At 35.1% G+C, this 15,332-nt stretch overlaps 1 protein-coding gene across 3 annotated transcripts in view; it reads right to left on the reverse strand.

Annotated features, from left to right (window-relative positions):
- The window catches only part of LOC105162188 (xylulose kinase 2), a 31,568-nt gene extending 19,343 nt beyond the window's left edge, over nt 1-12,225 (reverse strand). For all 3 annotated transcript variants that reach the window (XR_016066376.1, XM_011080157.3, XM_011080156.3), the window contains exons 1-4: nt 12,091-12,225; nt 11,126-11,780; nt 10,893-10,981; nt 9,800-9,864 (exon numbers count right to left, since the gene is read on the reverse strand). Coding sequence is in view for 2 of the 3 variants with exons in the window: in XM_011080157.3 (XP_011078459.1) it covers nt 9,800-9,864; nt 10,893-10,981; nt 11,126-11,780; nt 12,091-12,149 (868 nt within the window). In the remaining variant the exon portion in view is untranslated. The remainder of the gene's footprint in view (nt 1-9,799; nt 9,865-10,892; nt 10,982-11,125; nt 11,781-12,090) is intronic.
- Between the last annotated feature and the right edge of the window lie 3,107 nt (nt 12,226-15,332).

Below are 15,332 nucleotides of genomic sequence, written 5' to 3' on the forward strand. Positions count from 1 at the left end.
AAAGAACTAAAGACAACCCATACAGCATTTGGTGGATTTGGGTGAAATTCTCATATTTTGCAGGGTCCTTGGGTTTGAGAAATTATATAGTTCAAATGCCAACTCAAGTTGCATTTGTTGGGTTTGGAGGCATATCTTGATTCAGGCATGACACTTATGCCTTGGTCATATTATACTGGAACAGAATCTCTTATCTAGCTAAAATTTCAGAATATAAAAATTAAGCACAATATTATTTGGGATTAATTACAAAAAATGACCCACAATTTAGGGGTGGCATTTTAAGGCCTCTAAATTTGATCCTGGCAATTTATGTCCCCTATCTTTAAAAAATGCTACAATTTCTGCCCTCCCACTGAATCTAAACAAATTATGGATATTTTTACCCCTTTATAGCTTTAAAACAAGCAGTTTAGTCCTGTTTCACTATTTTCTCATTTTACTGCATCATACTCGCTCAACATGGTATCAGAGCCTAGTTTTATTGAAAAATAATATTTCTTTATATCGCATTTAGATATTTGTTTATATTGCACAAGGCCACAGACTCTGGTGAAACGACAACAATTGAGTCACATGAAGTGTAAACTCCTGCTGATTCAAGTCAACCCAGCACCTCTGGGGTTAAAGAGGGAGAGATTAACTTTAGATCAATGACTGACACCTCTAAGTTTAATACTAACGAATTGATATCTTCTTCTTCTGCTTTGTAGGTTTACCAAAAAATGTGAAAAAAATTAATTTCTCGCAGAGGAGTAAATCCTGGCAAAATCATAGTCAAAACATCTAGAAAATATAACAGAGTCTAGATGTTTGAGGGGTCTAAATCAAAAGATGTTCGAGAATAATATGATTTTGGAACACTGGCTTCAGTTCATACTATGTCACCAAGTTTTTCGAAAATTTTTAAGTTTCTGGAGTAGATTAGTGGGGCGAACTACGATCAATGGCAAAACAACCCCCACTTAAAACGAGGCGATATTCTAGAGTTAAAGTTCATATAACTGCTCCAAAAACCGCAGGAAGAGTTTCTCATCAAGCATTTCATTTTATCAAACTGCAGAGGCTAGACTTGGTGGTTTTGAATAAGATTAAAGCTGCCACAACGAGGCTCCCCTAGAATCATACATCAACGAAGATGATATCTCAACCAAACGAGCCTGGATACTGTGGGTGTGTCTTACCGTGATGGACAAAGTGAAGTATACATTTAGAATTTTCTCAAACAAGTTAAATGTATCGTTTCTGTTAAACTTCATGATAGGGAAAAGCACCACATTTGTAGAGAGCCTATTCGAGAAAAAGAGAATGCTTATACGGGAGAACAAGCTGCCAGTAATCGAGGCTACAAGAATGAAGACATGCAATATGCTGCATGTAGAGCAATGGCATAACCATGTATGCCCTTGCTATGAAAAACAGGAAAAACCCCTGTTCTGAACAAAATAAATTCAGGTCACTAAAATAAACCCAAATCAAATCAGGATAAGGTAAAAGAAAGGATCTTTACAAGGCGAATTAAAACCCGCAGAATATAAAATTCAAAAGTAAAACTGTCGGCAGATGACAAAGGCCAACAGTCAGAAAGAAGGAAAGCTAGCTAGCAATCACATGGCCGATAAGCCATCATGACTAATAACTGAAAAGGACGCGACGATGATGAGCACAATGATGTCACTCAAAAAAGACAAGGAGATGATGAATGCAATGACATCATCAAAAAATAAGTTTGAAGTCCGTGTTAAAGTCCGCGGATGACTATCAAGGCAATGGAGTAGATGGAGATCATCGAAAATCTTCTTCAACTCTTCAAAGTAAAATATTTTGAGTTTTTTGGAAAAATTATTTGTTTAGTCCTTTAAGTTTGCTTGCTATTAGTTTTAATCCTATAAATTTACTCGTTTTAGTTTTAGTTCGCTAACTTTCAAAATTGGTTAATTTTAGTCCTTTGACCCAATTTTGGATAATTTTACCCCTACACAACTTTTCAAGAGCAACTTTAGTCCATATATTTGCAAACTGAAAAAATTATGCTTCGAAGAGTTGAAGAAAACTTTCAATGATCTCCATTTGCTTCATTGTTTCCTTATTTGTAGCCGTTGCGAACTTCAAACACGGACTTCAATTTTTTTTGAATGACGACATTGCGTTTGTCATCTCTTTATCTTTTTTGGATGACGTCATTGCGTTCGCCGTCCTCGCGTCCTTTCTAGTTGTTGACCTTAATGGCTTGTCGGCCATGTGCTTGCTAGTTGGCTTCTATTCTTTTTAACTATTGGTCTTTAATGTTATCTGCCGACAGTCTTGCTTTTGAATTTTTACATTCTCTGGATTTTACTTCGCCTTGTAAAAATTCTTTATTTTACTCTTATCCTGTTTTGGTTTGGGTTTCTTTTGGGTGACCCGAACTTAAGTCCTGAACAAGGGCGTTTTTTATTTCTCAACAAGCCTATATATGGTTATGTCATTACCCAACATACAGCATATTGCATGTCTTCGTTCTCGTAGTTTCGGTCGTTGGCAGCTTGTTTTCCCAAATCAACATCCTCTTCTTTTCAAATAAGCTTTCTGCAAACTCAATACTTTTTCCTGTCATGGAATTTAATAGGAATGGTCCATTCAACTTGTTCGAGTGGATTTTAAATGGATACTTCACTTTGTCCATCTTAGTAAGACAAACCCATGGTCTCCAAGCTCTCGTAGTAGAAATATCATCCTTATTTATGGCTGATACCAGTGGAGCTTTTTCTAAGCCAACGTTGATTTTGCTGAAAAGCTACCATGTTTAGCCTTTGCAACTTGATAAAATAAAATGCTAGATGAAACCCTTTTCCTACTGTTTCTAGAGTTGGTGATACGAACTTTAACTCAAGATTATCGCCTTGTTTTAAGTGGGGGTTATTTTGCCATGGATCGTAGACCACCCCACTAATCCACTTGAAATTTTTGGGAAAGTTGGTGACATAGTATGAATTGCAGCTAGTGCTCCAAAGTCATACCATTTTCAGACATCTTTGTTTAGACCCTTATAGCATTCGGACTCTATTATATTTTTGGGATGTTTCGATTATGGTCTTGCTTGGGTTCACTCTTTTTTCTCACATTTTCTGATAAATCTGCCAAATAGAAGAAGAAGATATTAACTCTTTAGGATTAGTTTTAAAGATTTCGGTCATTGGCCTAAGGCTAGTCTCTCCCTCTTTAATCCCATAGGTGTTAGGTTGATTTGAAACATTAGGAGTTTGCATTTCCTGTGATCCCATTGTTACTGTTTCACCAGAGTCTGGCAATGGCCTCATGCAAGCGTTATTTGAATCTGCCGCTATAGGTCTAGAGCCATGTACTCTAAGGGCATGTTTAAGGTCATGCTCTTTCAACTCGCGAGTCCTCACCGAGCGTGATGCCTTTTGAATTGGTTCCATCAGGTCATTCCATAGTGAGCTAAAAACCAATATGGTACTCCTTATCACAATCTGGATAATGTCAAGATCTGCTCTTTGAACTTAGTCAGGTACTTGGGCTTTCACCGTTAGCTGTCCAAACTTCTTGTCAAGCTCCTTAAAATTTTCTCTTAGATGTCTGAGCCTTAAAATGATAGAGTTTGGTTCATATGCCTCCATCTCTTGTCAGGAAATCTACAAGAATATTCTCGTGAGATTTATAACGACTATATTATAACAATAATATTGGCATTCTTCTTGTAATCTGATAATATGAGTTTTCTCAGCTTTAGATTCTAGTTTGTTTTTTAAGAAATCCTTAACATTACTATTGTCAACTTTTAATATGAATTCTTTAATAACTAAAAATAAAGGTCATTTCTTAAAAGTCTTCCAGACTGCAAAGAACTCTTTCTCGTTGATGGACTTGGGCTTGTTGTTTTGAGAACAATCCTCCTGTATATCTATAAGGTTCTTCCCTAATAGTAGTCTTTTTTCATGAGCATTGCTGCCCATTTATACTCATTGATGCCCGTGTAGACTATTAACTCATTTTCATCTTGTGGTATGGCTTGTTTGGACAGGTTATTGCAAACCTGTTTCAGCTCATTAACTCTTAGAGTGTGATTTCTTCCCACTTCCACTTTGAACATTGAGTTTCCTTCAACAGTGGTCAAGAATCCTTTCTATATTTTGCAAGATCCTTGATAAAGATTGTTGTAAAATTAACAGCTCCCAAGAGGCTCTGCAAATGCTTCTTGTCTTTGAGCATGTTTGGAAAATTGCATAAATTCTTATAAATATGTTTCAATAACTCAATTCCTATCTCGTCAATAACAATTCCAAAAGGTTCAATTTTATTGACTGCGATTGTAGCTTTCTTCTCAAAAAACACTAATCCTTCTTATGGCATGCAGCAAAAAATATCTTAAGATGTTTAATATGATTTTTCATATTTTTAAATAGAATCAGTATGTCATCAATGTAGACAAACATAAAGTCAAGATAGTTTTAGAGAGAATATTCGTTTTTCTTTGAAATATCTAGAGTGCATTAGCTAATCCCATTGGAAGCACATTCTAGATATATTATCTCTATAGTGTGGAGAATGCAGTAGATTTTTTTGATTCACTCTCCATCTTGACCTGATAAAAATCATATTTGCAATCGAATTTAGAAAACACTTTTGCACCTTTAATGCAATCAATTAAGTGTTGTCTACCAGGCCTGTAGCAACCATCAAATTCTAATATTCTCTTAATACCTTGATAGTTGATTACCAACATGAGTTTACCTCCTTTTATCACCATGATTCTTACCAGAAAACCATGACTACTATAAACAGGTCTTCAGGCTTGATGAGTCTAAGATTGATCTGCTCCTTGATAATCTCCTGCATATCTTTCTTCTCCTCCATATTCATCTAGATAGGCTTGTATCGAACATACTCATATTTGCATTAGTTGGACTTTCAGAGTTGCTTCGATCTTGTTCCTATCTCATTAGACTAGAGAGTTTTCACCAAAGTTCCTTTAGATGAGCCTCTTGACATTCTCGAGGGAAAATTGCTCTCCTCACTTATATCTAGTATCTTTATCTCTTGTAATGCTTCTTTGAGGTTTTTAATTTCATCCTCAAATTCCTCGTAGAAGCTATCACTATCGATGAGTCCCTGTTGCCTGAAAGACAAAAGAGCTTTTCCGAATTTCCTCTTACCCTACATTTTTAGATAAGTTAATTTGGCATCAAAATCACCACGCTGTTGCGAAAATTTATGGGCACTATCCTGTTAAATGTTATTTCTCATTGCAAAACCTATATCTCACTACCATAGTTAGTAGTAAAAATTAACGGGTTCCTCTGATTTCCTGTATATTTCTTGTAAATATTTGAATGAAATTGTTACCAAACAAGATATTACCACCTATATCATGAAAGTAGATAGGTATTTACCCTAAACCATGGTGTTCCGGCTGCTCCTCCAATCATGATCTTTACTTGTATTTCTTAATTGAGTATTAAGATGCAATATTGAGTAAGGTTTCCCTTGTTTCTTTAGGGAAAACTCCAAAGTTTGTTATACAAATTCCTGATTCTGAATCAATATAAGCTGCAACTTACTTTATTTTATATTGATCATATAACATACCAATAGATATGTAAATAGAAAAGGGACTAGTCATTCAATACTTATGATAACCCTATCCAGACTGAATTCCATATGGTTTACCTTTCCTTACCCATAGTTTATTATTTTCGAGAAAATTTATCCCAAAGTCATACGCCCATTTCTCTTCCTGTAACTAGAATTTCATAGCTTACTATTTCTAACTAGCAAATTGTTGCATATGATATAAGTCATCACAAGGAAAATAGTTTTCTTTATTAGTGATATCAAATATAACTTGTATTTTTTTCATCCTTCAAGGTCTCTAAGTTTTACGTTATTTACTATAATTGCTTGAGGAGTCAAATTTTTTTATCTCCTTCTACTGTTTTCCTTTGTAGTCTATTATTCTATCTTCTAAAGTATTCTGTCACTGTAGTTAGTTCTAGAGCTTAGTGCTCGATCTTAACTGGTTGAACCTTGATTACAATATCGACACCACCTATTATAGATATCCTAATTGAATTTAGTGTCATTACCTTAGCAAATTACTTCAAAATTCTAGAAATCTCAATATACTCTTTCCTAATAAACAAATGTGAATAATGTGTACTGAAAAGGGCATAAGTTGTACTATATTTTATAGAATATGGTCTATTTCCCTCTTTCATTAGATCATTTCTTTTAAAATCTTTATGAATGGTTAAGACTACTAAAATCTTGGTCTACTAGGTTGTATGCAATCCTGCATACAGGTTACCTATCATAAGATAACCATCTCTTTAGTTATTGATTTTTCAATCCAATATTGATAAATGTATTTCTGAATCAATACACTCTTTAAAAGTTACTTTTATTACTACTTTAGTAGTTCCTATATGGATTCATTTTATAGTAATAGCTACTTCTTTTCTGAGCTTACTTAATTTTTCAAGAATTCTTCTTTAGGAATAAGTTGTATTTCCATCATATTACTAGTAAGTTCAATGGGAATATCAAACTCACCTCAACTTGATTTGTAAATTATATGATATTTCCTCTGGTTCAGTTCCATTTGGTTGAGAACTTTATCGATTCCTCCAACCCTAAATCCATCGTATGGGCTAAGGTGGGAATCTTGACGCATGATTCTTTCAATGGTTCTATTTGACACCGGCATCATAGAAAAGAACCCTCCAGATTTTCATATGTCTAGAGCCTATCTTCTTCATGGCAGTTATTCTGACTCGGTTGAAAATCCATCCAAATTCGTCTCTCATTTGCAGGAAGATCTTCGAATTGTTATATGGGTATCAAATCGCGATAATAGACTGCATCTAGAATTTTATCTGTGGCTTCAAATTTTCTTAATTCACCACATTTCTGCGGGCAGTTTGGAAATATATGTCCCTTTGCTCCGCATATCCAACAGTTGCAGTCTTTGAAACTTTCATTAGTTCTAGCATGGGCTCATTTGAAAGTGCTCCTCATAGGAGTTCTTCCCATTGATCTCGTCTCCGTTTGTTAGATCCTTGAGATGAGGCCCTTGTTAGTCCAACTTTATGTCCAAATTTGTATGATCTATTCTTTTATTTGGACTACCATGATCTCCGCCTGAAAGAGGTTCTTTTAGAACTAGGGTAGAAGTCACTACTTTGCTTATTTATCTTCCTTGGCTCGCTCAATTCTCCTATAACGGTAGGAAAATCATTGTTATCACAACGTATAGGAGTTTTTTTTATTTTACCTCTCATTCTCTTCATGTTCTTTTGGATTGATGCTTGATAACACTAATCCTTCAATTTATCATTAAGCAAAAGACATCTTCCTTGCTACTGAATCCAACTGTCTTTAATCACTTTGTATGATTGGATCAATATTTCCCTCCATGGACTGCAGATCTTTGCAAAGAACATAGGAGCTGCTACTTCTATTGCTACTCCGCTCTAAACAAAAATACTTGCGAAACCAATAAATATATTTATGTACTGCTCAAGTACTCCTTAATTGAAAGCCAAAGAGAGCTTGTGCCTATTCTCTAGCCTTCTCCGTTCTACTTCCTTCGAAGTATTCATCTCCTATGAAGTGAATCTTGATAAGCCTTCCTAACCGTTCTACCATTGTGCTTTTTGAATATCCAGCAATGATACTAGCCTTGGTGCCTTCTAGGGTATTATACTATCCGATCTTCACAAAACCCTCCAACCTTAACTCCAATAATCTTATAAAGTTTTTTTGGTCGAGTTCTATGGCTTCAAGGATCAGATTATCTCTTATTTTTTGCTTTAGAATCTCCATCGCCTTTCCCTCCTGATGTAGAAGAGTTACTGGATCTGGATGATTCAGGGTTTCTTCTCTGCTTTCTCTTTAGATCTGTAACTTCAGTCTTCAGATTTGCAAGATCCTTGTGTAGATCCAGGAGGATCTTAAGGATTTCATCCACATTCTGGCTCAAAGTTTCTATTTTTATAGGCATATAGGTTAACCTATGTCCATAGCCTTGAATTGTCTTTTAAATTTTGCTCAGATCTTGTGAAATCTTCGAGGTATCCAGCTCGAGTTCTTTCCAGTCAATTCCTTGAATCATAATTTTTGGAACTGTATTGGGGAAGGAATGTACTCGTTCTGTTTTTCCTTGATGGGATTCTACCATGAACTTCAGTGGAGTGTAAGCTCTTCACAGCATTTCCTGGCAGTATCTAGCAGACTTCGAAATTCCTCGACCATTCCTCTCTTTCTTCTTCCATGAGAAGATCCAAGTCAATTCTTCTTGGACTGTTGTCACATTTCTTAAGAATTTCAATAACAAAATTTCTTCTTTGTATTTACAGAGTTTGGAAATATTCCCTGTTGATATTATAACTCGAACTTTCGTTCGCCTCAATACTTTTGAAAAAATCTCATCCTGTAGTGGTAACATATCTAACTGTAATATAAAAAAATATTTTTTTAATAGACTTAAGCTCTGATACCATTCTCAGCGAGTATGAGTAACATATGCATAGAAATGCAAAATTAGTGAGAATGGACTAAATACGCATTTTAAAGTTGTAGAGCGGTAAAATCGTCCAAATTTTGCCAGATCTGTCTAGAAGACTAAAACAGTGACTTTTTGAAAAGTTACAGAACTAAATCGCCAGTGCTTAAAGTTAAAAGATTAAAATGCCAATCACCCTAAATTACAGGACTAATTCAATTAACCTTTGCAAATATAACATCACCAACTTGGGGGGGTTGCTTCGGGGAAGAGACACTACATTAGGACGGCCATCCATATGAAGATGAGCTAATGAGGGACATCCATTGCACATTTTATCTTAACTTGGAGACTTTATAAGAAGCATATTTACTTGAACACTCAAGTTTCTTACATCTAATATTTTCCACTGCCTGTGTCGCAACTAATGTTTTATGTTGCTCCTCACCAAGAGAATCAACTTTACATAACGAAATTACCCTACAAGTTTCAATAGATAATTCATAAATATACTTTCAGCTTTTGCATGCATTAATAGGATTACAGCAGGAACTTGACGATGCCTGAGAAAGAGAAATATCAGATCTTACAGTTTAATTTTAATTTCAGTAATAAGATTGTTATATTGTATATAACAACAATATTACCATGCAAAAAGAGCAATTGGCACCAAGATCAAAATGACTTCTGATGAAGGATACCAGTGTTGAGCCATACCCACTGATTAAACTAAAGTAATGGTTTTAAGTTATATGGAAAATTAAATATAACAAAGGATAATGATGAAAGTAGAGTTACTAAACATTGGAGATCAACTATCAAGCTACTAGTTGAGAACATAAGTCACCTACTTCAACAACCTCCCTCAAAAAAAAAAAAAAAAAAACCCACCACCATCCTCGCCTAGCTGATCTTCATTTACTATAGGCTATTGGGGAAAACTGCAATTTATCCTCCTATGATATGAGAATGTAGCAAAAAATCCCCTATAAAAAATAGATTGCCCCCTATGTTTAATTAAGCAAATTACCCCGTATCTAAACCAATGATAGAGGGTTTTGCTTTATTTTTTGAAATATAAGGGTTAACTTGTTTATTCTTGTTTTACAGGGGGTATCTGCTCAGTTCACATATTTGAGGGGTAGATAGCATTTAATCCATGTATGGACTAGTTCAAACAATGTCAAGTTCACCAGATGATTGATGGATGAGTTGCATGGAAGATACGGAAAGGATGCAAAGAAACAAAGAAAGGAGGTTGGATGGGCAATTCCATGTAGAAAGGGATGAACTCACCTGCTAAGCTGTTGGGGTTGTCTCCAGACCACTCAACAACAAGACAAGTACTCTTGAAGTGATATCTGAAAAATGAGTTAACTGTATCACCAACTGATGCATTTCGATGTGGGAAACTTTTCTAATGAATATAACTAATATTATCCTCACATTAGTGTGCCTTTCGATGTGGCCTTGGTGTTTTTCTGAGGCTTTCAAACTTAAGAACACTACCGCTAGTGTGTTTCTAGATCAAGGGGCATCACACATCTAGAAAAAAAAATTAAGTTCAAAAAATCCCATGTTATTCATGAAGTTGTAATAGTAAAGAATAAACGAAAACATATATATAATTATATGAATTAACTATAATAATACTGATAATCGACATAGATTAATTTATTTCAATTTTCATCATAATATGCCACCATTTAATTTGTACGCGATCAACAACTCATAAACATTGAGCTTTAAGTTACTTACTTAGTATATACCTTATCAGAGAGTTAAACAAACAAAAACGTTTAAAACACAGAAAATCTCAAGCCACTCATGCTTTACAGGTATAGGGACAAATGCTATTTCCTCTGTGTGGTATGAGAAACGAGCAAAAAAATTCATGTGAAAAATAAAATAGCAAATTACCCCCAATATTTTGAAAAATAAAGCAAATTACCCCCTATCTAAACCATTGATAGGGGTAATTTTGTTCATTTTCCGAAACACATGGGGAGGGGGTGCTAATTCTTTTTTATAGAGGTTTATTTGCTCATTTCACATATCACAAGGGGTAAACTGCATTTAACCCTTACAGTATAGGTTGAGAGTTAATTACACCTAGATTCCCAAAAAATAAAATATGACATTACAATTTTCTCAAAAGAATTTAAAAGTTGGAAGGGTGTAGGTATAAATTCAAAATTTTTGGGGGGGAAATGTAATTCTATATTTTTAGAGGGGATTTGGGTGCAATTAATCCTATACATAGAATATTGGTCATATAACAAGAAGACTAATTAACCTTGTGGATGGAATATTGATTATCTAACAGCAAGAACTTGAAGAGTGCAAATTTTATGAAAATATACATAGCAGATAATAATGCATTACCAACCTTTCCACATAGTAGTTGGAAATGAGACCAGCAACAGCATGCGCCGGTGCTAAATTTCCAAGTTTTTCCTCCAAATCTGGGGCTGTGGCCTACAAACATCGCAAAATACTAACATAAACAAACTAGAAACATAAGAATAATAGCTTAAGCCCATCAAAGGCACTATGTGGTGAAAAATGGCGAGAGAAATGCAATAAGCCTAAGAAGTGTATGACAAAATGCCTGAAACAAACCTCTAAAGCTTTCTTCGACCAAGCTCTTAACTTAATATCCATCAAATTCATACCCGCCCCATCAGTATGATCTATACAAGCATGACCCCCAATAAGAAGAGAAGCCATGAAAGAACTAACAAGCGAGATCCTCTCCGTATTCTTATACACTTCTGGTTGTGTCTCAAACACTTTCCGAATCTGTGGTCCTGCATATCTCTCATGTGCACAAGAACCCGTAAGCTTTGACAACTCTAATGCACCTCCTACAGCTTCCTCAATGGCTCTGCACTGCTCCGTGGTGCTGCAGTCCATCCAAATAGGCGATTCTTTGACCGAAAATGCATCACCAAGTTGTTCCACCAATGCTTTCTTGGAGTCCAATGATGCTAACACCACTGAACTCCCTCTCTTCCAATAAACACTACCGTGTTGCTGAGCACTGCCTGAAACAGCAATAATCTTTCCAAAGTCCAATTTCGACATTTCAAGTCTCTGAATTATGAGGTCTAAAGCCTCCACCCACATCAAAGTGGGTGAAACGATCCTCCCATTCACCAACAGATCCCGGTAAACACCATCTTTAGTTTTGTAATGGGGCAATTCACTGTCGAAATTCACGACCGCCGTAGCATATATTTTGAGGTTTGCATCTAATACAGTTGCCTTCAGTGACCTAATGTATGCCCATATCAGTAAAAGATTCAACCTTTAAAACGAATTATCAAAAGGCCAAACTTCTGGACAACAACCAGTAAAGTAGCAACCCAAGAAATAATCAGCTTAGGCACAAGAGAAAAATAAAAAGCTATCATGCCTAGATCCAGATACTTCCATCCACACCATATATTTGTTAAATTTAAGTGAAACCCAGAAGCAACTTCAAACTATACCAGTTCTTGAGTTGGGAAATAGGTGTTGAAAACGGTTTTTTCTACTAAAGTATAAATTAAACAGGAGACACTAAGGAGGATCGAGTTACTCACTGAGTAGAACAGTCGAAACCAAGGAACAAAGCGTCCTGAGGTAGAGAGCAGTTCTCCATTTAGAGCAAGCAAAATTCTGAAAATGTGACAGAACGAGACCACAATATATCAACAGTCAGTTATCCATAGCACAACCATTTCTTAGTAAATTACTGATGGGTCTACATTTATAATTTATATTACACATGCACGTGCTTCATATAATTCTAATAAAATAATATTATTATTTTAAAATGTGTTATATAAAAATACATCAATTAACTTGAATAAAAGAAATGAATTATCAAGAGGGTGGTCAACTTGAAACAAGTCCAAATATATAGAAAAACTTAAATAAATTAAAATTACTAAATATAAATAACAATATAACATAAATATATGGTCATCTTCATTACTCTTTCTCTGTTTTGATCTTGATTCGTGGTAACGTACTCTTTTCTTGCTTTTTTTAATGAATTTTGTCCCATACTTTTTTTTTGAAATTGTGTAAAGTTTTTTCGTCATTGCTCGAGATTTATATCTCAAATTGTTCTTGTTTGCGTAGTCCTCTATTTTTCTTCGGACTTTCTTCCGTTGAGATCACCTCATCTTTGTCACCGATTTCAATTGATGTGTTGCCTTTCTTGCTCATAAGTTTTGTTTTTGGTCCTAGTTGATATCTTTCAATTTCCTTATTTTCTGATAGATGTTTTTTTTTTCAATTACCTCTATTATGACGCTCAGCTTGCTATTGATCATTTCAACCTTTTTGTTGACTATAGTGAGAAATCAAAATTCTGTACAAGTTTCTTACTGATGTTCTCCCTAAAATATTTAATATATTACATTACATGATCTTTAGTTTCTTTAAAAATAATTCCTAGAACATGGTTCCTCCAAGATTGTCATGTTTATAATAATGAGTGTAATAAGGAAAAGCGGTGTAGTAAAAATTTACATTTTCATTTGATATTAGATAATAATCAATCTACAGGGCGTCCCACATATACGGCTATTGCTTCCTCAAACATCGTAATCAATGCACTTTCAGCTCCTTGGATGATATTTAATAATAATCTATATTTACAAATAATTGAATATTATTTAATGTTTAGATACATGAATACACAATAGAGTTTTAAATTGATGAAAATTAATGTTTGTATATGTTGGTGTCGTTTGTATGTCATTTTCATTACATTTTCTACAGCTTACCCCATCTCTACTTTTGAAAGCTGTTGCAACATATTTTTTCATGAACCATACCTATGATGATTTATTTTTTTTCTGAAATAGGTGATCGACAAGTCAATAAGTTGGCCTCTTGTCATATGTGGTAGAGGACAATCTTATTCATTATAGTGCTAATGTAATGCATAAAGTAAAATTATCTTTGGCCTTCTTTGTTGTGCTTCACTTACACAGTGCTTATTATGCATGTTAAGGACAAAGCCCAACTATCTTTTATAATCAATGAAGTTAGGTCGCGCATATGATAGCGGCTATGAAACTGATTTTTGGGGGATGGTCTAAAATTTCAACTCTAGGACCTTCAAAATTGTGCATCAAAGATTCTACAGAGACTTGCACTAAGTACTGAATCCATTTAATGGGTGTCAATATTTCATAGGCGACAAGCATGAGACATCTATACATTTTTAGTAGGTTGATGACAAAGGGTTATCGTACTGAATTGACTCACAAAGAGTTGTTATATAAAAGCTTATGGACATTATCGATATGACTTGAACTCTCATGTTGTGATAATACAATAAAGCTTGAGGAGTTACAGTAGCCTTGTGTTTCGGGTGACTTTACTTTTAAACTAGGTCACCAGAAAGCCAATTGTATTAGCAATTTTGAGAACTTTTTAATAATCTTTATTAATGTGATATTAACTTGATGAATGCAGTCAGCGTTTATTTGTGGTATTATGTATTTGTTGTGCTTACTGATTACGTGAAGCCGTGTTTTAACATCACAACAAATGCTCATAGCCAATTGAATAACCATGTAATAGGGTGCGCATTGGATGGCAGCTATGGAACCAACTTTTGAGGGTTGGTCTGAAATATTTAAAGTTGAGGATCTCGAAACTAGGCATGGGGGGTCGTATAGAAGCTTTGAACTAAGTATTTCATTCATTAGATGAGTATCATGTTTCATAGGCGATACACGTTAGACATCTATGCAATTTTAGTAAGACGTATGAATTCGCATATGGAAGTCTTAGAGGCCTGGTCGATATGACTAGAATTTCTAACTCTGATAATACGAGTTAGTCCTTGGAATTAAGGAATCATGGCAGTCGCATGCATATGATGGTGTATCTTGGATCGAGCTAGAGATGACCATGTCTTTGATGTGGTCGTTATAAGCCTTGCCCAGTGCAATAGGAGTATATAGTGATGATGGTAGATTTCAAAATAGAATCTGTTCCCTGCCAATCTAAGAAGGATATATCTCCTATGCTCTCTAAGATGGTTTAGACTCTTTAAGTCTATGACCATAGTGATCGGTCAAATAGGGAATAGTTTTCTATATTGATCAATGGAGTAAACACAACTCAAGTATTAAGCTTAGCTGCTTGGTCCAGAATGGAAACCAACGCCAATTTCATGCCCTAGACTAAGGTGAGGAGATGATCAACGGAAGGACCATACCTATATGGAATATGGGAGGCTAAATGTCCACTTAGTCTCTAGTGCCATGGATCGTTCATAGATGGCCACCTATGGTGATAGGCGATTTCAATTAATGGTTAATTAAAATTAATTAATTATGTTGGATACTAGCTCATGTATAATTGAGGGTGAACCCAAAGAAAAAAGGGAGTGGATCGACTTATAAAGCTTGGCGAAAGCATGAAATATGAAATATAAATTATAAAGCTATTAAGCATACAATCAATCCCGAAAAGGGGTGTGCCCTTGATCTATTTCCCAGAAGTTTGATGTACAATAAAATTAAAGGCCAAAAAATACCATAGGTGGCCATCTGAAAACAGTCCATGCCACTAGAGACTAGGTGAATAGCAGTGTAAACATTTAGGCTCTAAATCCATACGAGTATAGTTTTGTTGTCAACTGTCTCCCAACCTTAGTTTAGGGCATAAAATTGGGCGTCGGTTCCCATCCTTGACTAGACAACTATGCTTGATACACGAGATGCGTTTACTCTACTGATCCGGTCTAAGTGACCTATCCTTAATCGATCAATTGCTTTGGCCAAGTACTTTTAGAATCTAAACCATCTCTGAGCAC

This window comes from Sesamum indicum, linkage group LG7 (assembly GCF_026168435.1).
Source record: "Sesamum indicum cultivar Baizhima isolate 11 linkage group LG7, ASM2616843v1, whole genome shotgun sequence".
NCBI lineage: Eukaryota > Viridiplantae > Streptophyta > Magnoliopsida > Lamiales > Pedaliaceae > Sesamum > Sesamum indicum.